The sequence below is a fragment of the Mirounga leonina genome, unplaced genomic scaffold (assembly GCF_011800145.1).
Source record: "Mirounga leonina isolate KUSES-001 unplaced genomic scaffold, KU_Mleo_1.0 Mir_179, whole genome shotgun sequence".
Lineage (NCBI taxonomy): Eukaryota > Metazoa > Chordata > Mammalia > Carnivora > Phocidae > Mirounga > Mirounga leonina.
In genome coordinates, this window is record NW_023270466.1 from 2,596,634 (window position 1) to 2,622,568 (window position 25,935).

Here is a 25,935-nt window from a genome sequence, read left to right on the forward strand (position 1 = left end):
CAACATAAATCTGTCTCGGAAATTAAATCATTACTGATTCTAAAGCATGAAGAGTTTCCAATTTGTTGCGATTATTTTAATAATGAATCGAACTATTTGTATATGTCTCCACTTACTTTTCTTGTTCCACAGGTTTGCCATCAGCAAATTTGGCTGCACCCAACCTCACTGTGGAGGAGGGAAAGTCTATCACATTATCTTGTAGCGTTGCAGGCGATCCAGTTCCGAATTTGTACTGGGATGTCGGTAATCTGGTTTCCAAACATATGGTAAGGCTTTTGTTTGGCTCTGTGTTCCTAGAGAGACGAGAGTGTCTCAGAACTTGAGATTGTATTCATCTAGTGATGATCATTTAAAATTTTATAGGGCCATACAGAGACATTTATGATGAGTTTTTGATATACATTTACTTTCTATTCATTCTTGTAATTAACAAAGATGAATCCAGGTTTGCATTTTAGTTGTGTATATCCAATAGATTAGAGTCTCTGGGTGTCTAGTGAGCTTCTTGTGTCCTTGTGAGCAAGGCGAGGGATGCACCTTATGGTCTTTTCCCTTGGAGAAACGTAGATAGGAATCCAAGGATTAAATCAACTTTGCTCATTAAACAGTTATATTCTAGAGAAATAGAATAGCTCTGGATTTACTCTTTTGCCTGGCCCCAGTTCAGGCCGGAAAACTTTATAATGGTATATATTTTTTTCTTTAGTTAGGGGGAGAAACCCCAAATCTTGTCACTTTGGGATCAGCCCTAATAAGGATTATTTTTGTCTGTTAATTCATTTGTAGAATGAAACAAGCCACACACAGGGCTCCTTAAGGATAACTAACATTTCATCTGATGACAGTGGAAAGCAAATCTCCTGTGTGGCAGAAAATCTTGTAGGAGAAGACCAAGATTCTGTGAACCTCACTGTACATTGTACGTAATCAGACGGGCATATGTTTCTAATAGCGAATGATCGTGGACACACGTGCATTTGTCATTGGGGCCCTCTGGGTGCCGCTTAAGTGTGTCAAGAAAAAAAAGTGTGTGCAGTGTTTTGTGTATATTTTTTAAAGAAATAATCAGTGTTCTATTTCTGCGAATCTCTCTTACACATGCATGTCTTTCTTTTAAGCTTTTTGATCTTAAGCTTGTCCTCTTGTGCCTTCCGCTGTCTTTTTTTTTTTTTTTTTTGAGAGAACCTATTTTGAGCTGGTTATCCTCCTCTTGTTAATCAGTTTTCGTTTAAATTCTGATAAACCAGTTTCTAAAATCTTTTTCTCTATAAAAGCACTATGAAGATTTAAAGTTATGTCACCTAAAGTACTGGGCTGGCTATTCACAAACACCCAAGTGTACCATCGATGCCATAAAACCTCATTAGCTTGACATCAGGTTTCTGTGGGAAGGTTGGTGGAGTACTACTTAAATGATCGAAAATTATGATCACCTGCAGAAAACTTTTATTATAATCGGTTTAAATTTCTGTATATATTGAAGTGAAGATGCAGGCTATTAAAGCTTCTTAAGCGTATGTGCATTATTTTCCAGTATTATAAATAACAACACATATCTTAGCATTCCAGGTTGTAGCGTTCTGTGCAAACATGTATTCAGTAAAAATCCCATATACTTTGCACATCGTTCCAAATTCTGAGCTGGTATGGTATAAATTAATGAGGTTTTACTGTGTCTGGGTCAGGATGTGGGTGAGAAAACCACAGGCGGACACGTGTGTATGTATGAATACACATTACACACATGTAGACACATGGTGTCGATATGCTGGTTAGTGTTCACCCGTGGCACACATTCCGTATGTGATTGTCGGGGTGCATGACTGCAGTCACCAACTGTAATCCTTTGTCACTGTCAGCACTACCTCTGTGCCCAGTAGGTACTGGACTTAAAATTTCTCATCATTTCGAGCCACCCAGAAGCCTGAAATCAATGTTATCCCCAAACACATGCAACCAGCTTCCAACTTTATGTCCTTAAGTCTACACATCACCAAAAGCTCTTCTGAGCATGGTGGAAGGATTAAGTGGGTCCTGGGCATGGGGGCCTGGGCTGGTGGGAGGAAGGTAAGTTTTGTCCCTACCCCACTGGGGTCCTTGTATTTGTAACACAGACCTATAAATCAGGATGCTCAAATTCAAAATCTTCTCACTTAATATCTATGGTGGCCGCCATGGTCTGAAGAATTGACCTTGTCTATCAAAATCTAGATAAAGAATAAAAGGAATAAATGGTAAAGAGTTTTAACAACTGAGATAGCTTTGGTAGTGACTCCGGCCAAAGTGTATTTGTTAGCAGGCTGTAATTCTCCCCCCCGCCGCAACTTTGTGTGATGAACACGTATAACAGGAAGAAGGGTCAGGAGGGAAAGGCTTCTGGGTTAAGCATCAGGAGACCTGGATCCCTGTTCCAGATCTGCCTCGCTCGCTAAATTTGACCAAGTCATTTAACCTCACTGGACTTGGATTTCCTGACCTGAGAAACAATGCTATTAGGTCTCTGGGGAATTTTCCAGTCCTCGATTGTATCGTTATCAAAGTCAGACCACATTAAAATAAACAATTATGAGGGACTTTAAATACCTTCCCTCAGGATAAGTACTCTGTTTAAAAATGCTATTTAAATGTTTGTTTCCCCAAAGCATAAAGTGCTTTATTTTTAAAGTTTAAGTAATCTCTAGTTTGTCTAGGTTTGGATAGAACCCCAGACATTTAAAAAGGATCAAAACATTGGCTTCTGAAATCTAGCAAAAATGGAGTGTGCTGTAATGAAACGTGATGCTTTTTTTTTCGTTGTTGTTGTTTAGGGATTTATTTATTTGAGAGACAGAGAAGAGTGAGCAGGGGGAGGGGCAGAGGGAGAGAGAGAGAATCTTCAGCAGACTCCCTGCTGAGCGCAGAGCCCGATGCAGGGCTCAATCTCACAACTCTGAGATCATGACCTGAGAGCTACCCAGGCACCCCAAAATGTGATGCTTTTAAAGAGCATTTACTATTGGCAATCGGCGAAAAGTACCAATTGATCATACTTTATAATAATCAATCCGCATTGGTAGGAGCATTCACGGCCTTGGTCATTTTGATCTGTTTTAGATAAGTGATGTGAGATCCAGGCTTCCAGCAAGATTTCCAAAGTCACTTTTGTCAATATTTGTGTTGTTTAATGAAGGACCGTAAATTAAAAACAGTGGCCCTCAGCGTTTTGGTGACGAATCTACATAATATCAAGGCGTATTTGTTCGAAACCAAAGTTGACTTCAAATGAACCCTTTCTGCTGTCAGAAATCTCTGCAATCTATTTGGAGCTGGTTCTCACACTGAATAGATTTGAAAAATGACTATGATTCATGGGTCTTAAGTATAGGGAGAGGAGTCTCTTTGAAACTCTCTGTAGGGAGTTCAATCAGCCTTGATGATGATTCAAAATATTGATGGATTCCAGAGTTGCTGGTCCTGTATTTTCTTAACCAAATGGTTGTTGAATAAAATTCCCTATTGATGACACAGAAATCTGGAGATGGGGAGAATTCTGAGCGTTCTGGTGCTATTAACTCTCTCTTTTTCAATTTAGTTGCTCCAACTATCACATTTCTCGAATCTCCAACCTCAGACCACCACTGGTGCATTCCATTCACTGTGAAAGGCAACCCCAAACCAGCGCTTCAGTGGTTCTATAACGGGGCCATATTGAATGAGTCCAAATACATCTGTACTAAAATCCATGTTACCAATCACACGGAGTACCATGGCTGCCTCCAGCTGGATAATCCCACTCACATGAACAATGGGGACTACAAGTTAGTAGCCAAGAATGAGTATGGGAAGGATGAGAAACAGATTTCTGCTCACTTCATGGGCTGGCCTGGAATCGATGATGGTGAGTACCTGATGCTTTTGCATTTGGGGAGAGGATAGGACATATCACTCAACTGTTGACAAAATGGTGCCTACAATAAACCACCCCCAGACCCAGTGGCTTAAAACACCATTATTTAGTCTTGCTTATGGGTCAGCTGGGCAATTTTGTTCCGTGTGTCTTTATTCTGGGGTATAAGTGAAGAAGCAGCAGCTACATAGGAGACCTGCTTCTTAGTAGCAACTGTAGATGGCAAGAGGGCAACTAGAAATAGGCTCAGCTTCTCAGGGAATAGCTTCAGTAGTGGTACATGGTCTCTTCAGGCTACATACTGCTGACCAATGGAAGCCACAGGGCCAAAGCCAAGTCCAAGGGCAGGGACTCCTGTTCCCAAGGAGGTGTTTTTTTTTTTAATTTTTTATTGTTATGTTAATCACCATACATTACATCATTAGTTTTTGATGTAGTGTTCCATGATTCATTGTTTGCGTATAACACCCAGTGCTCCATGCAGAATGTGCCCTCCTTAATACCCATCACCAGGCTAACCCATCCTCCCACCCCTCTCCCCTCTAGAACCCTCAGTTTGTTTCTCAGAGTCCATCGTCCCTCATGGTTCGTCTCCCCCTTCGATTCCCCCCCCCTTCGTTCTTCACCTCCTGCTATCTGGGGGGGATGAATCATTTTAAACAATAGTCTGATGCACGCATTATTTTTATCTCAAGTGTTAAATGATGTTTTGTACCCATAATGGCAAAACCCATGCAAAACTGGGCAAGTGAACAGTATTTGGTCGGCTCATGAACTAGTGAAGATGTGTTTCCTAGCCCTTATCCATTTGGAATTCAGAATCCTGCCCTCCCACCATGGATGAGACAGCAGTGTCCTGGAATGTGTGGTTTGCCCAAGTAGAGTGCAGGCATTCTTCTGTCAGATCCTGAGTTGTCTTTCTAGGAGTGGTAACTGTTCCCCTCTGAACAACGGTTTGGACTGGGCAAAGGATGGCCATCAGGAGTCCATTTTGTGGCCAGCAGGAGAATTCCAGCGCGAACCCCAATAATGGCAGGGACAGCTGTCATGTCTTTGTCTGCCTCAGATAAGTGCTGTTTGGCAGAGTATTCTTACTTGCTGGATCTTGTTGCCCAGATACCTGATAACGTGGCGGAGGCTGAGGCCTGTTGGGACGTTGGGACCTGGACATGAGTAGAACTCGCTGTAATAGCTCTGAGTTAATCATAGCCACACAAAGATGGCTTGGCAGAGGAAAGGGAAGACGGAAACTCAGAGGCCTGGGCAGCGTGAACTTGGGGGCAGCCCCGTGGACAGAGATGACGCTCGTGAAGCCCCCTTCAGCCAATAGTGGGAGTGCAGTCGTTCTGTTACACAATAAACCTCTCCATGACCCTGGTATTTATTAAATAGCTTTTTAAATGCACAAGCTTCCTTAGCATGTTCAAAGCGTTATTTGAATTATGTGAGTTGATTTACAAACAGCCTTTCAGGAGCACATAAAACAAGCTATGTTTGGACACCTTACCCAGGCTACCCCTGGCAGTTGTCTGTTCCATTAAATCTTCCTCTTCATTGAGAGTTTAGCTGCTTGGCTCCATTTGCTGTAGTAAATCTCTAGATTACTGTGTCTCCTCCTGCACGTTTGGGGGCGGGGGGTGGGTACAGCCTTAGTGTTAAATCCAGACTCTGCCTGGGGACAACTTTATGGATGTTTTTAAGTAAACGTCTTATCTGTGAAATATTTTAGACGTACGCGAGAGTTGCAGAGACAACATGGGGTCCCCAGACACCCCTCACCCGGTTGTCAGTCTTGGGAACGTCTCGCATTACTGCGGTTGCCTTTGTCAAAGGGAAGAAACTGACATTGGCACATTACTATTAACTAAACTTCAGACTTTATTTGAATTTTGTCAGCAGCTACCTTTTGAAACCGTTGGGGGTGAACTTGATTCAGGGTGAGGGTCTGGCATCCGAAAGTTTTAGAAGTGGTCTGTGTGCTTTGATCGATGCTCAGTCCTGCCAGGGTAAAGCCGCTGGCTTCTATTTAACACAGGGGGTCGATGTATTTTCTTTTGAACATTTCTGTGTGGTGCCAATATTTGGTAGAGCTCAGCTCCTCTTATCCACGTGGCCTCATTTTTATCGATTGCTTTTGTTAGTTTTAACTTAGCTAATGATAGGAAAGAAAGAATTGATTTCTGGTGTAAGGATCCCTTGGAGTCACTCACGTATTCCCTTTAAAGGAAATAATCATCTCTCAAAAATAAAAGTCAAGGTTAATTTTATAAAGACGTCTGTTCTTTCCTTCTTCTTGTTCGTTTGTTTTTATCAAGTCTTTGAGATATAAATATCTCCTTTTAGAAAGGACGATTTTTTTCCCCTTTAAGTGTTTACTCAAGGACCAGCTATCAGGCAGTAATAAATGAAAGTGGAAATAAAAGAGACTCGGCCCAGGGTGATAGTGGATATAAATGGCCCTCGTGGGCCATAAACCAGTGTGACCAATTAGAGATTGACCTCACTTGGCTTGTGTGATAGAATCTTTGGTATTTATGAGATTTGTAGCCATAGCATTACAGATAATGGCCTTTTAAAGAATTGTTTCCTTTCCCTCTTACCCTCCTTTAAAACTAAAGAAAAATAAACAAATAGCAAATATATATCTATTTCCCTGCTGGTCTAAAGTTTACAAGTTTAGGATGACAGGTCAAATGTGGGTTTATATTCCTTCAGTATTTCTGTTGTTGTCACATAGTAATTGGAAAGAAGTTTAGCTCTTACAAATCTTTTTGATAAGATGTTTCAGCTACTTATTTTTTGATGAGATGCTTTTTTTGTTTTGTTTTGTTTTTGGATTGCAAGTTTCCTGGCTTGTGAGGAAGCAGGCAGCCTGGGATGGGTGAAGTGGGTTGCTTTTCCATATGCGGCCAGGAGAATTAAAATGGCGGCTCTGATGTCCTCAGAGCGTGCCTTCCTCCTTCAGCTCAGAACTGAGATTTTTATGGGATATCACCTCGTGTAGGAATTCACTGTCTGTTTGTAGATAGAAAATGCAGTGTGCTGAAGGAAATGAAAACAGAAATAAAAACAAAGAAACAGAAAGTCCCTCAAACAAAAGTTGGTGAGCTTTCTGGTGAAGGAGATGGACTGGTTGAATGTAGTGATAGCCTGATGGTTTTTCATACCGCATGGTAGGGAAGGCACTCTGCTGCTTTCTGCTTAGAGCAGAGAGACCTGGGGCCAGCACCAGCCAGGTGGAAGAGGGTACCATCCACAGGGTGTGAGTGTGTGAGGCCGTGGTAGAGATCCCCATACAGCGTCTCTCCAGAGTGCCGGGACCTCGCAGACTCTGACACCAGACCCAGCCAGGGTGCTAATGAGGACGGACAGGTGTGATCAGACCTTTCGATGTCAGCAGGGCCCCAGACACCAAGCCAGTGCCTTCCCATCTGTTCATCACGGGCAGCCTGGCTAGTGACCAAGAACGGGAGGGGAGACTTTCTCAAACTCCAGACACCAGATTGATCATTTTGGATCCCATGTTTAGAACTGAACTCGGCTCTGGTCAGGTTTGGGTCACATTTAAAGCACAAAACTCAACTTTTAGCTTCCAAATGAAATTTAGAGAACTGTAGCGTTTACCTTTCCAGCACCCTGAGGAGTGCAGGTTGTAACAATCAAACTAATTTTATTTCGTTGCTATTTTCCATTGTCCCTGGAACATTTATTCATTAGGAATAATCTTCTCTGGCTCCTGAATGCTAGTGCCCTGCTCTTTGTCTCCTTGTTGTGCAATAGAATCAACTGGGGAGTTTTAATTGTTATTTCATTAGTTAGCACACATTTCTAGGGCCCACCTCTAGCAACTCTGATTCGGTAGCTCCCGGATGAGGCTTAGGCTTCGGAATTTTCTATTTTTAAGATCCCTGGTGACTCTAGTGTGCGCCCAAAGGTGAGCATCCCCAGTCTGGATGAGACCTCTGACCCAAGCAAGACTTTTCTGCTCCTTGTTGAGTAACAGACAATCCTTTGGTCACGTTAGGTTGCAAACAAAAATCTCAATGGAAAAATGGCGTGTCTTGTCTGAGTTAGAAATCAAAACTCTGGACTTCATTTAAGGGCCAGTTTCCTCTCCTCTGCTGGTCGTGGCTGGCAGGATGGGGGTGGGGACCGGAGCTGGATAAGGAGAGTTTGGGCCCTCTGTTGCCCAAGTAGAAGGGAGGGGCCCAGGCAGATGTGCTCGCTGGTGACTTTGTCTCTTGGGACCTGGGTGTGTTCAGTGCTGATTTGCAGACCTTCCTCCTGGATAGCTTTATGGGATCTTGGCAGTTCCTGTCTCCGTGGGCCCCTCTCCTGCAGTTCCACGACAGCGAGCAAACGGGTCTCCATTGCAACTGGTGGAAGCATCTCCTTCCTCAGCACCCAGGAATGTGGCTTGTGTTGCCGAGGTCCCTCTGCCCCTCCAAGGGGCTGTGGTCAGGACAGACTTTCTCTCAGGCTGCCTCCGTCGGGTCCACAGGGAGCCCTTGTGGTCCCTCATCCTGACACCTCTGGGCTTACGAGTTGAACTCAAATGCCACCTGCGTCCCGCCACCACAGTTTGCTTTAGGCTTCTCTGGCCAGAGGCAGGCACTTGTCCTCAGAGCCTTCTGCTGGCAGCGAACTCAGTCTGGGTTCTCAGTGCTGCCATGGAGGCCCCATGGCTACATAGAAACTTCCATAGAAGTCCCATATAAGCACCTTCTGTCTTCTTTGGGACCTCTGGAAATCTCAGTGTGAAGCCAAGGTTTCAAAGGACATGGATCCAGCTCTAGCCTCGGCGGGCACTGGGAGTATAATCACCAACGTACCCATTCCTCACCTCCCTTTGTGGCCATGAGGGAGGAACTTTCTGCTCAGAACTGCTTTTCTGTGGGCACTGCTTTGTCCTCCTTATCCAGAGGCTCAGGCACACCCAGAGAAGACCTCAGGACTCTTGACTACCTGAACTTTCTAGACTTGGGGCTCTAAGGAGAAAACTAAGTCACAGTTGGGTTCCTGGAGAGGGTGGGTAAACCTAAGCTCCTTCTGGTGTCCAAGCTCCTTCCCCTCCCCTCCTCATTCAGAATGGGCTCAAACATATGCCACTGGGGACAAAACATCTCCCGCCCTTACCCCTAACCTTTGTCACGGTCACTGCTGGAGAGTACTCATACCCCCTCAGGACTTGGGTATTTTTAGGTTTGCTCTATGTTTTATTGTAAAGTTGCCACCCTCTATGCCCATTGAGGTTTCGACTTTGGTCAGAGTTCTCATGGACTTATAAATTAGGGCTTCTCAAACTGTAATGAGTTCAACTCTCCTGGAGATCCTGCTAAAACTCCAGTTCTGATGCCATGGATTTGGGGAAGGGTCTCAGATGCCGCGTTTCTGACCAGCTCCCAGCTCCCAGCTGAAGCTGCAGGTCCCAGACCACACTTTGAGTAGTGAGGATAGTTCCCTTCTGCCCTGCAGAACCTGGGGGAAGCCACTGGAAGAACAGCGCGGGCATCTGCCAAGATGGCCGCACTGACTCCTTGCGGATATCGACGAGTAACAATGACAAAAATGCAGAATAGCTTGTGCACAGAGATGCACTCTAATTGGGTTTGGCAAAAAGTAGGATGGATTCAATGTGTGGCTTAAGGAGGCTTAGGGAGAGTAGATAAAGTAGAGCCCTGGTAGAGCACACACATAGGAAGCATGGGGCTCTCTGGGGAGGCTCCGAAAATTCTGCTTAGAGGCCAGAAATAAGACTTACCTGAGATGACAGTGATCCACTAGGTGGCTGTCATTGGCTTTCAGTCCTATGTCCAGAAAAGCCCTCTTGTGAACTCAAAAGTGTGCGTGGAGACTGAGTGGAGGTTAGAAGTGGTGAGCATGTCTTTTCGAGCGGAATGGGAAGCAGAAATTAATGACAGACATTACTTGTGAGTGTAATCAGGAAGAAACCCAGGGCCTTTGCTAGAATCTTCGGATCAGATAGCATGAGTTTCAAGAATTTTCAACGTCAAGTATTTCTATAATCGTGAACATGCTAATAGTTTAAGAGTAGGTTCTTTTATCGAAATCTCACCCGAGTGATTAACACTTCAGCCTTGCCACGAACCTAGCCGGAGCACTGGGTGATAAAATACCCATGCTCTGAAACTTCCCATTCTTCAGGCAGTACATGAAGAGTCTCTCTATGGCCCACTCATTCAGGAAGAATGTCACAGCTCAAGAATGCTCATTCACACAAGCAGTGGGAGTTAGTGACTTATGCTTCCTAATTCGGGAGCATTTGTCTCCTATGCAAAATGTGCGTTAGGAACAAACTATAAATATTGGAAGAGTTTTCCCCACAGCTTCTCATTCGTGCTGTTTTATCAAAAGATTCATGACGTCTGGATGAACTAGAGCTCTCTGCAGCACTTAGAATTGCCCTCAAACTGGCAGATTTAGATTTGGTGTACTTGGGCCAAAGAATGTAGGGAGAGGAAATTTCTCCAAATGTTACACATTAAGAAAATATAAAGCCCCCCACGACTTGGCTCCTTGGCCGTTTGTCAGGACCCGTTTCTTGTCCTGGGAGTGAAAGGAAAGAAACTTCGACCTGCTTTTCTGCCTTAAATAACCGAGAAGAGTATAGGTTTGGCTATAGGCTCATAATAATCATGATAATTAAGATTTATACTTAAATAGTTCTTTATGTCTCAGGAGTACTCATGTTAATTAATTATGCTTCCCAAAGCTCCTGATGAGTTGCCAATGCTATTATCCTCTCCTGAGGTATGGAACATTCCTTTGTCACAGGAAAGGTGAAGAGCCCCCCACGGGACCCCCCATGCTGCATAGCATGTTAGTGGTTCAGCCCCAAATGAAACCCAGACATCTGAAGCCCCAGTGTGTTGGGGCCCTGAGTTCAGCCTGCCATTTAGAAAAGGAAGAGGAGAGGATCTGGAAATCAGAAGGAGGGACTGCCATGAGTTAGATAGCAGTGTTGACAAACCAAGGGCAGTTGATTTGAAAAGAATGGATCTTCTGCGGTTTCTTTATCATACGGAATTCTTTGAAATATTTTTCACGATCACACTAAACAGAGTCTGGAAATAGACTTGAGAGAGAAGTCTCTCTTTTTTTTTTCTTTAGGGCATTAGAGAGAGACTAAAAGCTGAAAGGAAGGAAGCAGATGTGTCTTCTGGCCTTCGCCATCATTTTTATCCATGCAGCAGGATGGAAAAGGGAACCCTCCCACCTTCCCACAGGTTTTCTTTATCCCTTAATTGTAGAGTCTTACAGTTAAAACGTCATGGAGTTTTACTCATGAAGACTTGGGCAGAGTCAGAAGATTTACTCATGAGCTGTAACAGCTTAGAATAGAGAAGCTGGAGTCGTCCCTTTAAAGGCATTTAGCTTGGAGATCAGAGGACACTGAAGTGCTTTGTTCTGATACGTTGGGGAGAAAGGACTTTATGATCGACGTTTAGCAACCTGAATGCCTGAAGGTCTGTCTTTTGGAGGTGCAGACGTCCCGTGAGTAATCCGGAGCCTTGTCAGGAGCGCGTGGGTGGCCATGTACCGTGTGCGCTGTTTCCACGGGGAGCGTGTCCGCATTCTGCACCTGTTAGTTCTGGTCCCCAAATTCCTGACAACATGCCCGAGGTCCAGAACAGTGTAGCACCTGCCAACGCTCAACGCAGTCTTCACAAAACAGAGTTGGAACATGAGAGAAGCAACAATTTGTGCTCGGCAGGCACCTTCCTTGGGTTGGGGAGGAGCTGCTGCTTCTGGACTGGAGCGAGCTGGGGGGGTCGGGTGCTGCTTGTTTGGAATGGAGTGGGGTTGACGGAGTTCCCGGGTTTTCAGATTTTCTTCCGGAAATTTCCATATTTTATTCCGGTGGTTTTCAACATGAAGCTTTAGGGTTTGATACCACCTCCCGCTGCCTAATCTGAGATTTCTTGCTTGGTGAGCTACTGGGTTGGTATTCAAGAAAGCACAGCTCTGCTCACATCCCCCTTACAAGCGCATCGCTCCTTTATCTTTCATTCATTCTCTTTTTGTTGGCTTTTCCCCTCATAGTCAGTGTTTGTCTCTCCTCGCCCACCTTTTCATCCTGAATATCTCAAACAGGCGTTTCTCCCTGTAGCAAATAATGATATATAATGAACATATTTAAACTAAGTGAAAGGAACCAGTTAGAAATTAGACTTAAGAATGACAGGATATCTTCACAATATGACCATTGCCAGAGGTCTGAAAAGGAAGGGGTGACTTTGTCTCCTGTCTGCATTTAACATGATGTTAATAACTACCTTACTGTTGGAGTATAAACACACGGGAGGTTAGCTTGACCGAGAAGTTGCTAGAAGCAAAATACCATCTGTGTTCGATGAGCTAGGCTTAGCTGGAGTACTGTGACCCTTGTTTGTCATAAACTCTAGGTCTGTGTGTCCTCCCATGAGGCGTTTCTTTTTTTTTTTTTTAAAGATTTTATTTATTTATTTGACAGAGAGAGAGATAGCGAGAGCAGGAACACAAGCAGGGGGAGTGGGAGAGGGAGAAGCAGGCTTCCCGCCAAGCAAGGAGCCTGATGTGGGACTCGATCTCAGGACCCTGGGATCATGACCCAAGCCGAAGGCAGACGCTTAACGACTGAGCCACCCAGGCGCCCCGAGGTGTTTCTTTATTGCAGTTGAGTCGGCCCTCCTCAGACATAGTATTGTATGGTCGGGAGGGGCAAATAAAAAACACCTTATTGTTCTTCCCGCATTGTCTTTCTGTGAGTTTCATAATCTCGCACTAAGTTTGAGTCTTTCAGACCACGGAAGTCGAGTTTCATAATCTCGCACTAAGTTTGAGTCTTTCAGACCACGGAAGTCAAGTGACGATTCTTCGCATACATTTGAGAAAATGAAGTTAGGAAAATGTAGTACTTCTCAGAAAGTGTAGCTGTGACCTGGTGGTTTTGCTGGTGAGCTCGGTAGGAAAGGCATGCACTGACAGAAGTTGTAAGTCTGGGAAAAGATGAGTTTTCCAGATTATGGGCTAACCTATTTACTTTTGATTCCCATCCCAAATCCTTTTTCTATACATGACATTTGCTGCATTGAACTGATGTGATGTTCATGTTGTTCCTGGGAGCCTTGCGTGAGTAATGAGTTTAGGTGTTACCTTTCTGTGACGAGGTCGATTACACCCATACATCAGTCATACCCACTGCAGCCCTTCCCGTGTGTGGTTTAGGTAAATCTGGCTCTGAATCCTCAGCCTTTTTACTTTTTTATGGGACTGCATGTGTAAAGGCAGGAGGCGACTGTGTGTGGGGCCCCTCGGGGCTTGAGGACAAATAAGGGTGACTGACTAGTCCTAGTTTTCTTTTTTTTTTTTAAGATTTTATTTATTTATTTGAGAGAGAGAGTGAGAGAGAGAGCACAAGAGGGGGGAGCAGGAGAGGGAGAAGCAGACTCCCTGCCGAGCAGGGAGCCGGATGCGGGACTCGATCCCGGGACTCCAGGATCATGACCTGAGCCGAAGGCAGTCGCTTAACCAACTGAGCCACCCAGGCGCCCCGAGTTTTTTAATATATATTTTTTAAATTTATTTTATTTATTTATTTATTTTTTAATTTTATCTTATTGAGAGAGACAGAGAGAGAGAGCATGAGAGAGAGGAGGGTTAGAGAGAGAAGCAGATCCCCTGCCGAGCAGGGAGCCCGATGCGGGACTCGATTCCGGGACTCCAGGATCATGACCTGAGCCGAAGGCAGTTGCTTAACCAACTGAGCCACCCAGGCGCCCTAGTCCTAGTTTTCACACTAAAAGTCCTATGTCTGGGGAAAGCCCTCATTCCTGGACAAACTGCAGGGATTTTCCTGGGACTATCCCAGTTTTAAAACTTAAAGTTCACTGTCTCAGAAATGCCCTGGGTAGGGGTGCCTGGGTGGCTCAGTCGTTAAGCATCTGCCTTCGGCTCGGGTCATGATCCCGGGCTCCTGGGATCGAGCCCCGCATCGGGCTCCCCGCTCCATGGGAAGCCTGCTTCTCCCTCTCCCACTCCCCCGCTTGTGTTCCCTCTCTCGCTGTGTCTCTCTTTGTCAAATTAATAAATAAAATCTTTAAAAAAAAAAAAAAAAGAAATGCCCTGGGTCTTAGGCAGCCAACCTAGTACAAACCAAAGTCTGTATACTTATATCCAAATATTTAAAAAATATGAATCAAGTTAATGAAATGCTAAATAGAATAGGTTCTATCTTCCTACCTTGGCATATATATGTGTGTAGTGACCTGAAAGGCTGGGTTTGAGGATCTATTCTCCCAGATTCTTGGAGTTCCATGCTGGAAGGTAGTGGTTTTTGTAGAGCTGGTTCCTGGCCATACCCCCTGCCCTGTGCCTCTGAAACTATATGGCGAGAGGTACATGAGAGGCAGTGAGCAGGCGTGTGGACACCCCAGGTCACCTGCCCTTGCTCAACACTCCCCCTTCCCTTGGGTCTTGGGTCAGAAGGTGCTCACTCATACCAGTGGTGTGGCCACCTGTGGGCTGACAGATGTACGGAAAAGGCTACTAGTCCTAGGAAGTGTGTTTGGGGGGAGGTGTAGGGAAGGAAATGTGAGTCCTGGGTCCTGGATCCTGGAGCGAGGTCTAGAAGTGGAGTGTGGACTCTGGTGGGAAGGTACCCTTGCAGATGCAGACTTGTATATTGAGGGCACAGTGAGGAGGGGACCAGAGTGGGATCTTGTAAAGTATGGATTACTGAGCAGTTCAAAGAATGACTTGCTCACTTGGGGTTACAGAACCTTTCCTTCAGTAGGGGTAGGAAATCCTCACAGTGACAGGACACCCACTTGGTCCAGGGACTTTGCAAAGGGAAAGGATTTCAGCAGGTGGGTGGGTGCTCTGCATATGACGTCACCAGGGCTGCCACTGGGATTTCATGCTGCTTTATCCACTGAATTATCCCTCAAACTGCAAGACAGCCTTCAAGGCCCTTCTCAAGAATATCACATCCAGTACAAATAATCCTGATAATACATATTAGCATATTATAACTCAAGACTACTTTAAAATGGTGTTTGGGATAATAAAACTCAAAATACTATGAAATATACTAGAATTGGTGACTTTGCATGAGTTGACACAGGGCCATTTTGTATGGCAGCACAGGTTGTGCACTGCACAATTTCAGGTGGTGTCATTCACATAGACTACAGTCTAAATGGCGCCCCAGTTAGCATGGAATGCTCAGCAGTTTGCAGCATCCCTAAATCGATTGTACCTAACCATCTACTTAATGTTTCCTCTGCTGAAATAGATATTCCATTAGTTGAACTGTGGTTAAAATTCTGATTTGAACATTAAGGCCATTTTTATTTGGTTCTTCATTTAGACTACCTTTGATAGGGAATACATGAACAGAAAATTGGCTCTAGTTTCCCTTTATCTTAGAGGATATTTTTCTGCTGAAGGGTTTAGAAGTGAAATGAGAGCTGAATAAGCTTCACAGTTTACAAGCAAGTAAGTGAAGGCTAAAAGCATAGGAAGTAGCTTTGGAAATTTATTTTGTAATCATGCAAAGGTTATATCAAATTTTAATTTTATTTCCAAGTAGGCTTTCCTATAGAGACCTGGTTAGTTCTGATTGGAGAGTAAGTAGCAGATGGTTTTGTCACCAGTTCTTGTTGATGATAATTTAAAAAAAATAAAAAAGTTTTTGCAAATTTTCATGAGAATATTTCAAGACAGAGTATTCTGATCATCTTGGTGACTAAAGAATCATTCCCCATCCCCGCCCCCCAATTAAGTGGATATACTTTTGCATTTGTCTCTGATATAACATTTATGTGTAATCTCTTATACATAAATCGTTTCAATAGAGAAAGTACATTTATTTTTCTGTGTTGTATTAAGGCGAAGAAAGGGTTCGTTTATTCAACCTTGGCAACCCCCCTCTGAACACCAAGTGGAGAGCAAAATTGTGCATTAGATATCATTATTTGGGCTGGTTAATAATGTGTTTGTGAAAGCAAGTAGACCTGCCAAAGTACACTTTGAAAGTAATACCCAAGCCATCAGAGGTTTTATCTTTTGTTGTTTAAAGTGGTATGGAGATAATCTGTCTCTGGAATAAAAGTACCAGGATTGCAGTTAAAATGGCCAGCTGTATACTAGAAATAGTTGTAATGCATTGATTGCTGAAGTTTTCCCAGCTATATAGTGATTTGTAATTTCTCCTCATTCATTTCTTTTCTTTGGAAGGGGTGGAGGTTTGGGGACTGGGGAGGGAAACAGTTCACATGAAGCAAACCAAGAATTTCAGGTTTCATGTTCCTGTCCTGTAAAACAAACTATAAACCTATAAAACCTTCAATATATATGTAACTCACTTTAGTGGGGATACTTAGTATTAATTCTGAATGCATACTTACAAATCTTTGCTTTGTTTTGCCTTTTAGGTGCCAACCCAAATTATCCTGATGTAATTTATGAAGGTAGCTATCATGTTGTCTTTATTTTGTTTTTTTTTTTTTTCAAAATGTTTGTCTAAAATGAAACAAATCAACTAAAAGAGGACCTTTAAGCTCAGTTAAATATACACTTTAAGCATTACATGGGCCACAGTAATATTTCAAAAATCATTCAATATTGATGGCTGTTTTCCCTTGATATTTACAGTGCTTGTAAATAGCATTTTCTCTCTCATGTTCTGTTCTTGGAAGTAGTAAATCCATTCCACTGTAATAGACATTTTGTTTCTATAATTGGGAACTAATTACCTGTTTAAAAGCCATGACTACCAAGAAAAGGGAGGTGTATCAGTTTCTGGCTTTGAGAGTAAACCCAATTCAAAATTCTGTTTCTTGTATAATAAGGAAGTTTGGCTCACAGACAGGAGCCTCCAAAGTAGGGCATGTTTTTAAGTTTGGTTAACCAGTAGCTCTACCATGTCATCAGGCACCCAAGTTTTTCATCTTTATAGCCCCCTGCGTACTGTGCCCACTTCCCTGAAGGCTGACTCCTCTCATGGTAGTAAGATGATGCTCACAGAGGGGCCGCTCTCACTCACATTGTTAGGAGAAATGGAAGAGCTTCTGAAGGCATTCCAGAGGAAAGGGAACTTTCCCAGAGATCTCCATCAGCCCTCCTTGAATCTGATTCACGACCCAGTGGGTCATAGTCCATTCTTGCCACCATTACTGATAAGAAGGTTGGATTAACCCTTGACTAACTAGAACCACCCCTGGAGTTTAAATATTCCTCAGAGAATGTCAGTGAACCCCTTGAATAAGATGGGGTTCTCTTAGGAATGTAGGAAGGGAGAAGCCAGAAGGTGGACTATATTAGCTTTTAACTGGGTATCTCATCCATGCTTTGCTATTTTAATAGAATTCCAGGGATATTTGGTTAGGTGTGAAAATCCATCTTTAACAGATTCCCGAACTACCTTCATGACCAGGAAGCTTCTGTTTGGGGAAATGGCCTCAATTTCAAGACTTGGCTCAAAATTTAAGACTGATTAAAAGTTAGATTGAGTAAAATGTGACATGTATAACTTATTCTATTACATATTCCATTCTTTACCTTGATGTACACGTGGACATTTAATTTTTTTTTATAAAAAGATTCTATATTTATATGTTTGTTATATGTGTGTGTATTTAACTTGAGCTAATTTTAACTGGGGGATTATATTATCTTTACCTGTTTTATGCATGTTAAACTATATATCCTTCAAATTGTGTTTTGGATGATTTTGTGCATGTGATTTGTGAATTTTTGTTTTTATTTGCCCCGATACGGCTTAAAGAAAAAGTATCTCAAATTGTGTCACAGAAAGCTATGTTTGTGATTTTCCGTTTTAAAATTATGTTTTGGACTCTTTTCCAGTAACTTCAAGACTTTAAAAATTCCATCTTCCCTTTGGCCTCAGATCCCACTTTGGATCTTTGGGCCAAATATGAGATTAAACTATCAATACTTCAGTGATTTAATTTTGCATGAGTGGCTCATTAGAATATGAGGAGGTAAAAAATTAGCAAATGGATGATATTTCTTAGTGTTTGGTTGAAATCAGTGTTCTAGTATATTTAAAATGAAAATGGTGACAATGTAGTTTTGGAGTTAAGAATAAAACAGCAAACAGAAAATAGATGCTTTTTCAGTTACTATTTATTCACATTCAAAGGAACACTCTGCTAATATAAATATAATTTAAATTTGTTGCCCCAAAGCCAGCTTGATAGTCCTACTGAGGGAAGTTTAGCTGGGGCTCACTTAATGAGGTTAATGAGGTTAATGACTTAATGTTCAGGATGGAAATTGCATTTCTCATATCTATTGAGAAGAAAAATACCAAACATTTATAAACAACATTGTCTGCAATAAGTTCATCAAAAATTTTCTGTGACTTTTTATATGAATATGACTAATAAAAACGTTCACAGTCCCCCCCCCCAAAAAAAAAACCCCCAATCATTTATTTCCAGCCTGCTCCATATAGACTAAAATTGACTCAGAAGATGACAGGGACATTTGAGACGTGCTGATGGGACAATTCTTAATACTGTGTTGGTGCAGCTCCCTCTCTATTAATTCAGAAACCAAAATGTTGGCAATTCAGACCTTTTCAAAAAAGTTCATATAGGCACCCAAGTCCACATCAATGCTGACTCCATAGCCCCTCCTGAGTGGCTGCCTCGTACCCAAATAAGATTCATCAGCCCTGGAATGAGTGTTGCTGATTTGAGGTGTGGTTCATGTTTAGGCTTTGCCACCTTCCTGCCAGTTCACCTTACACTAGTCATTTGACTTTTGACTAGTCAGATGACCTTCTTCAGCTATAAAACTGGTGATTAGATTCCATATCCAAAGGCCCTTCCAGGTCTATAAATGTATGACTCTTAGAGGATCGATTCCCTTTCGTATTTATATTAAAGACTTCATTTAAAAAAGGGATATATTCTTACCTACCAAGGAAAACCTGGTTTAGAATTTGTCTGCCAAGCCAGTGATGGAAAGATCTGGGTTGCATTACATTTGAGCATCATGCAATCCCAGCACTACAATGGCTTTCACCCAAGAGCTGGGTCATGTTCCTCCGCAGCCAGGCTGTCAGGGGCTTGGAATTGTTGTGATTTGTCTCACTTCGTGGTTCTGGGTCATACTGTGGCCTCGTGTTTGTTGGTAGCCTGGTGACAACTTCATGGTTCCTTCTCTTTCCTGTTTCTCCAATTTAAGATTATGGGACTGCAGCAAATGACATTGGGGACACCACGAACAGAAGTAACGAAATCCCTTCCACAGATGTTGCTGACAAAAGCGGTCGGGAACATCTCTCGGTGAGTGAGATAAATAGTTGTTTCCTAGGTCGGCTCTGAGCGCTGTGGATGCTTAAATGTTGGGGGGAGCAGAACTGCTTCGGTGCGTGTCTTTCAACATGACATTTTTACTGTTCAGGTGTGAATAGGGTGTTGACGTTTGGAAGACTTCACAGAAAGGTTCGAGGGAAGTGATAAATGTGCTGTGTAGCCTCTGACTTACTTGCTTCCCCTTTTATGTGTCCCTTTAATTGCTAGTGGTTCTTATTTTAAATGTCTGTCCTTTAAAAGAAGAGCAGTGTCTCATTTGGGCATTATTCCCGTCTTCGGCATCTTCACGCCTGTCTTGTTCCGTATTTTAATAAGAGTCTCATTGCCCACTAAATTTAAGGAATCCCGTAGGTTCTGGGAGGGACGGGCAGTGGGAAGATAGAAAAATATGAAGGAAGAGCTGGTCTGTCCTTCAGGAGTTCATACTTTGGTCAGAGCCCTGAGCGGTGACCGGATACCAGCACCTGTGATACAGACAGAGAAGCAGGGGGATGTGAGAGCTGGACCTAGAGGGGCAGGTGCTCCACTCCTTCCTGCTGGGAGCTCCAGAGGGGTCTTGCTGGGGCCGGGGGCGTTTTCCAGCTGTGCGGGATGGCTGGATTTAGACGGACAGGAAACCAAGGGAAGGGCATTTTGGATGTGTGCACAAGAGCCCGCGGACCGGAAAACGGTTTTGATGGGCAGGTAAGGTGTGTGTTGGGGTGGGGGGTCGTCAGAGGCACGATCGGAGAGGTGGTTGTGCCCGGTCATGGGGTTTTGAAACTCAGTGCCAGGCGTTAGATTTATCACGCAGGGAGGAGCCGCTGAAGGGGGCGGGCTTGAGCCCCAGGACTGTGGCAGGGTTAGTCTGTCAGCTGCTCAGCTCAAAGGCCAGCAGCATCCCTCATTCTTCTTGTCACTGTCACGTGCACCCAGTCCCCTGTGCTGTGAGCTCTGCCACCTGATAAACCCCAAACCCATCCACATCCCCCCACCCCCGCTGCGTTGGCCGCAGGCTCACCTGAGGGTTGGGAAACTACGGCCCGCAGGCCAAGTCCGGCTCACCCCCTGTTTTTGTGCCATCTGCGGGCTAAGAAGAGTTTTTACCTTTTTAAGTGGCTTGGAAAAAAAAAAATGAAAAGGAGAATGATATATTTCGTGACGTGTGCAACTCTTATGAAATTCAAATGTCAGGGTCCGTAAAAAATAAAGTTTTATCGGAACACGGTCATGCCTATTGACGTATCGACTGTGGCCACTTTTGTGCTACAGACGTGGCTGGAGTAGCTGCAGCAAAGTCTGTATGGCCTGCAGAGCTGGAAGTGTTTAGTATCTGGCCCTTCACAGAGGGAGTTTACCACAGTTGCTCGTTCCCGGATGACCTCTGCAGCCTCTACCTGTCCCTCCTCTCCCACCCTGTGATCTCCCGGCCTTTCTCCATACAGCAGCCTGAGTGACCTCTGAAAAGCACAAATCAGATCATTTTTATTGTCATTCTCAGAGTCTTCCCAGTGCGAGTGTAAGAGAACTTTTATTACAAAAGCCCAGCTCCTCATGGTGGCAAAAAGGCCCCGCATATCTTGCCCTCGTCTGCGTCTCTGCCTTCACCCCGCACCCTGCCCTCACATGTGCCACCTGTCCTTCTTCATGTTCTCTCACATGCTTCGGGCTTACTCTTGTCTCACAGCCTTTATGTTTGCTGTTCCCTCTACAAGGCATGTACTTCCCAATGGTCATCACATGGCTTTAGCCACCAGGCAGCCACGATCATGTTCTGTTTTCTTCTGAGCAGTTATTCTTGTCTGTAATTCCCTTGCTTCTTTATTGTTTACTTGTGTAATGTCTTTTTTTTTTTTTTTGGTAATGTCTTTTTTCCTTCCCTAGATTCTTTTTAGAGAGAGAGAGAGAACACGTGCACATGGGGTGCACGGAGGTGGTGGGGAGGGGCAGAGGGAGAGGGAGGGAGAGAATCTCAAGCAGGCTCCACGTTCATCACGGAGCCCGTTGTGGGGCTTGATCTCATGACCCGGAGATCATGACCTGAGCCAAAATTAAGAGTTGGACGCCTAACCTACTGAGACACCCAGACCCCCCTCCTTCCCTAGATTCTTTAGTGAATTTCCAAGTCTAGGCAACCTGGTCAGTGTTTTTCAGAGCTGTATCCCTCATCCCTCAAATAGTGTCTGGCACCTAGGAGGTAATAAAAATTGGAGGCTGATTAGAGTAATGGTGAGTGCTCTAGAATGGGTTGCAAGACAGAGAGATTGGAAGCAGTGTGATTAGTTAGGGAGATGTGATTTATATTTAAACCAGGGCCCTGGCGGTGGGAATGGGAGGATCGTAACAGATGTAGCTCAGCTGCAACTCAAAATACGCGTATCCAGTACATGGAGACACACACACACATATGTCCATAGATGATGGGATGCATTGCATTGAAATAACAGGGACAAATGCCGTGGTAAATCAGCTGCAGAATGTTTTCTACTTCCTGCCTTGTGCAATCTTTTTGGTTTATTCTCATACCAAACCACTTAGTGCTTTTTGGTTTGAGAAAGTTGTTTGTGTATATAAGGAATCCAAGGAGCATGTGTTAAGCCCACAGGTGTGTACATATCCCAGTTACTAAAAATTACATGCCAACTTCACTTTTCTCTTTTGAGACCAAATCATAAATTTAAGTCCCTAAGTGGCACATCTCAGTGATATTTGGACTCTCTACAGTAGGGCCACTGGAAGGCAAGATCACTGAAAATACTCTTTGTTGAAAGTTGGTACATTACAATTCCACCTGAGGTCCCTGGAAATCTGCATGACAGGTGCAAGGTGTAATGCTTTGTACAATTTAAAGAAAGTGTAAAACTTAAGTCTGGATCAGATATTTAATTCATGAACAGTTCCTGATCACAAGGAGGATTGTTAGATTAGAAGAGTTTCAGAGTCAGGGAGCTGATAGAAGAGTTAAAGGTGTTATCAGAGCATTTGGAAGACAGCCTCAAATGCTCTCCTTTCTGGTCCAATAAGTGCTCTTCATGAACCTTGCTGGATTTTTTTGAGTAGAGCAGGCCCTTGTTCATGCTGAGAGATAGCCTCAGATTAAAAACAACTAACCAACCAATCAACCAACCAGCCACATAATTAACCAAACAACCAACCAGCCAACTAACCAACCAACCAATCAACTAACCAGATAACCAGCCAACTAACCAAACAAGCAAACAGCAAACTAACCTACCAACCAACCAACCAACTAACCAAACAACCAAACAACTAAGCAGCTGGCCAGCCGGCCAACCAAACCAACCAACCAAGCAAAGAAATGAACAAATACATTCACCCCTGCTTGTCTCCCACATAAAGACCACCCCCACCCAACACATGCACGGTACATGGAACTGTATTTATCAAACAATTCATTTTTGAGGAAACAATTCTTCTCATTGTCTTGGGATTCTTTGTTTATTAAAGGATTCTTTGCACATAGAGCTGCTTGAACAGGTTTAAATATTTGCTTGCAGATCATTAGCTGCTCCCCAGCAGTAGAACCCCTTCCCATTTTCCAGGTTGACTTAAACACTATAATGAAATAGAGAAGTCAGGGCAGGTATTATTATCTCCGTGTACAAGTGAGGGAATGGAAGCTTGCAGAAGTGAAGCATCTGTTAACTCTCACAGCTCGTAAAGGCAAGGTGTCCTGGAAACATAAGGACCAAGTCTTCTGAATGCCAGTCAGGTACTTTCTGAAGTGGGTCAGAGGCTGTCTCTGGTCCTACAGAGAAGTTGTGGGGCTAAGGGCAAGTCCCTTAACATCTCTCCATCCCCGTTTCCTTATCTATGAAATAGGGATTGAACTTGTTTATTCAATTTTTCTCCTTCTATTAGTACAAGTCTGGAATTTAATAAGATTGAGAAACTGAGAGCTAAAATACTACGATCTCTTTTCCATGCAAATGTTAGTTAGAAATAAAGATGGAAAAAAAAGAAAAAAAAAACACCTCAAATCATTAGGTACGTTTGAGGGAAACGGCGTTAGTTACAAGTTGATCTATAATTAACCTTTTAGGAATCACAAGCACTCTGTTTGTATATAGGCCACAGAGACAGAGTTAAGTCTGCACTCAAACATTGGCAGAGGTGTTCTCCGGGAGAGCCACTCACAACTCATGACCACAGGGCCAGAGGAGAGGATTCTCACAGCTTGGCTCCACTCTGGGCAAGTGTGTGGCATGTGCCCTCTCCTGGGTTTCGTGCCTTCTTTAATGCTGTCCTGTCCCCAGTGGATGCCAGAGAGGATGTCACAGGAGGATTAGCCATGCATTTTTATTATCCTGTCTTCCCTCTCAGCCATGTGTTTTGAAAGAGTACTATAAAGGCTGAACCATGGATAAGTCGCAGGTTTTGTACTTAGACTTCAGTTCAAATCCCAAGCTCGAAAGGTGTGATCTTGGGTTGCTTATTTAACTTCTTATAAATCTCTGTTTTACTATCCTCATAGCCAACATTAATTTATTATCTATTGTAGAAGACTCTGTTCCAAACCCATTATCTGCATTAACTCACTGAGGATTTAAATAATCTGCAAGGTAGAATGATTATATTCCCTGTTTCACACATGAGGTGTGTGGGATGCTGACAGATTGAGTAATTCTGAGGTCAGGCACCCAGTAAGTGGTAAATCCAAATTTCAAACTCATGAGGAACTCATGTTCTTATAATGAGAGGCTCTACTGCCTCTCATTCCAAGATGGGTACATTAGTCAGCATAAACTATGCTGCAGTAACAAAAATCCCCAAATCTTAGCAGCTTAAAATGACAAAGGTTTACTTCCTGCCTCATTATTTGTGTTGACCGGCAGTTCGGTCAGCCTTGTCCTCATTCTAAGACTAGATTGATAGGCAGCCACTTTTGGAAAGTTAGCATTTATTAAGGCCCAGAAAGAAGTATGAGAGCAGGGTTCTCAGCCTTGGAACTATTGACATCATTATTATGGACGAATAACTTTTTGTTGTGGGGGGTTGTTAAGTGTTGTAGGATGTTTAGCAGCATCCCTGGCCTTGACCCATTAGTTGCTAGTAGCATCCTCCTCCAGTTGTGAAAACCCCAAATTGACAGCTGTCCCCTAGGTATAACATCATCCCTGGGTGTGAATAACTGCCTCAGTCTAAGAGCTCAGGGTAGCAGTGAAAGGCTCCATTGTCAGGGATACGAGTCTCGCCTCATTGGCCAGAACTGGTCACATGCACCCATCTTACCACAAGGAAGCCAGGAAGTGAATCTTATAAAGAGAAACACAGGATGAACTAGAAATGTTTGGTAAACAGCATTAATGATTATCACAGATGGGAATAATATTTGTCTTAAGGATTATTATGCAGATTAAATGAAACAAAAAGAAGCTTAAGCATCTAAGTAAGTGTGGACATCTAAAACAGTTTAGAATAGGAGTCTGCAAACTATAGCCATCTGTTTTTGTCAATAAAGTTTTATTGGCACCCAGTCATGCCCATTGGCTTACCTACTGTCTATGGTTGCTTTCACTCTACACCAGCAGAGTTGAGAGTTTGTGAAAGAGACTGTATGGCCCCCAAAGCCTAAAGTATGTACTGTCTAACCCTTTAGAGCAAAAGTTGCTGCCTCCTGGCTTAGAGAGTCACACTTTTCTTGGGAGCAGGACCTTGGAGTGAGCAGCAGGAATGGAAGGAGATGCCTTGTTCTGCTTCCATCTTTGTTTCTGAAATGTTAATATGTACTTCATTAGCATTACACTCTTAGGCCTCTGTGATCTCACTCAGGGTTGTGGCAGGATTCACACGGATCTGCATCTACTCTCTCTACTTGTGTAACCCACATGTTGCAATTACATTTTAAGTTTAAAAAACTTTGTGTTGACCTCTATTATACATGCACATATGTGTACCTATCATAAATCTACAACCCAATGAGCTTTCACAAGTGAACTCACCCACAGGTACCCCTCCTGCTCCCTTCCCTGCCCACTCCCAGCTCCATGGGACTCTGATTTCTAAGAGCTAACTTAAAAAAAATCTTTTTATTATGGACAGCTTTCTAACATGCCCAACGATAGAGAGCATAGCAAAATGAACCCTACTGTTTCTTTCACCAGCTTCAGAAATAATCAGTATTTTATCATTCAAGTTTTGTATATTCTCTCTCCTCTCTCCAGGTAGGTAGGTAGGAGGATAGATAGATGGGGAGAGAGTAATATATCTCTGTGTTTATACAGTATCAATTACACTGATATTTTTATAAGCTTCTAACTTATGTGTTCTCATTTGTAAAGTAGGGATAATAATCGGACCTACAATACTTCATTGTAGAGTTGTTGAGTGATAAATGGGTTGGTAGACACAAAGTTCCTAGCAGAGCAAGTAGTAAATATGAACTGTCATCCTCATTATCATCATCACCTGGATGTAGGGAACTAAGGAGCAAGGTCATGACCACCCTCCCTTCTTTCCTCTAGGTCTATGCTGTGGTGGTAATTGCGTCTGTGGTGGGATTTTGTCTGCTGGTGATGCTGTTTCTGTTGAAGTTGGCAAGACACTCCAAGTTTGGCATGAAAGGTAAGAAGGGTTCTGTTTATTTTACTTCTTATGTGGAATCATTTTTGGCTTCTGACTAATGCTAATTACCACTAAAGAAAGAAGCAGCTAGATTTACAATGACTAGGTTTTAAGGCTGAAAAAATAGCAACA

The 25,935-nt window shown here is 43.3% G+C and overlaps 1 protein-coding gene across 2 annotated transcripts in view; it reads left to right on the top strand.

Annotated features, from left to right (window-relative positions):
* The window catches only part of NTRK2 (neurotrophic receptor tyrosine kinase 2), a 131,694-nt gene that overhangs the window by 46,025 nt on the left and 59,734 nt on the right, over positions 1-25,935 (top strand). For both annotated transcript variants that reach the window (XM_035024405.1, XM_035024404.1), the window contains exons 6-11: positions 133-269; positions 790-922; positions 3,575-3,880; positions 16,327-16,362; positions 19,109-19,209; positions 25,704-25,803. In XM_035024405.1, coding sequence (XP_034880296.1) covers positions 133-269; positions 790-922; positions 3,575-3,880; positions 16,327-16,362; positions 19,109-19,209; positions 25,704-25,803 — 813 coding nt within the window. The remainder of the gene's footprint in view (positions 1-132; positions 270-789; positions 923-3,574; positions 3,881-16,326; positions 16,363-19,108; positions 19,210-25,703; positions 25,804-25,935) is intronic.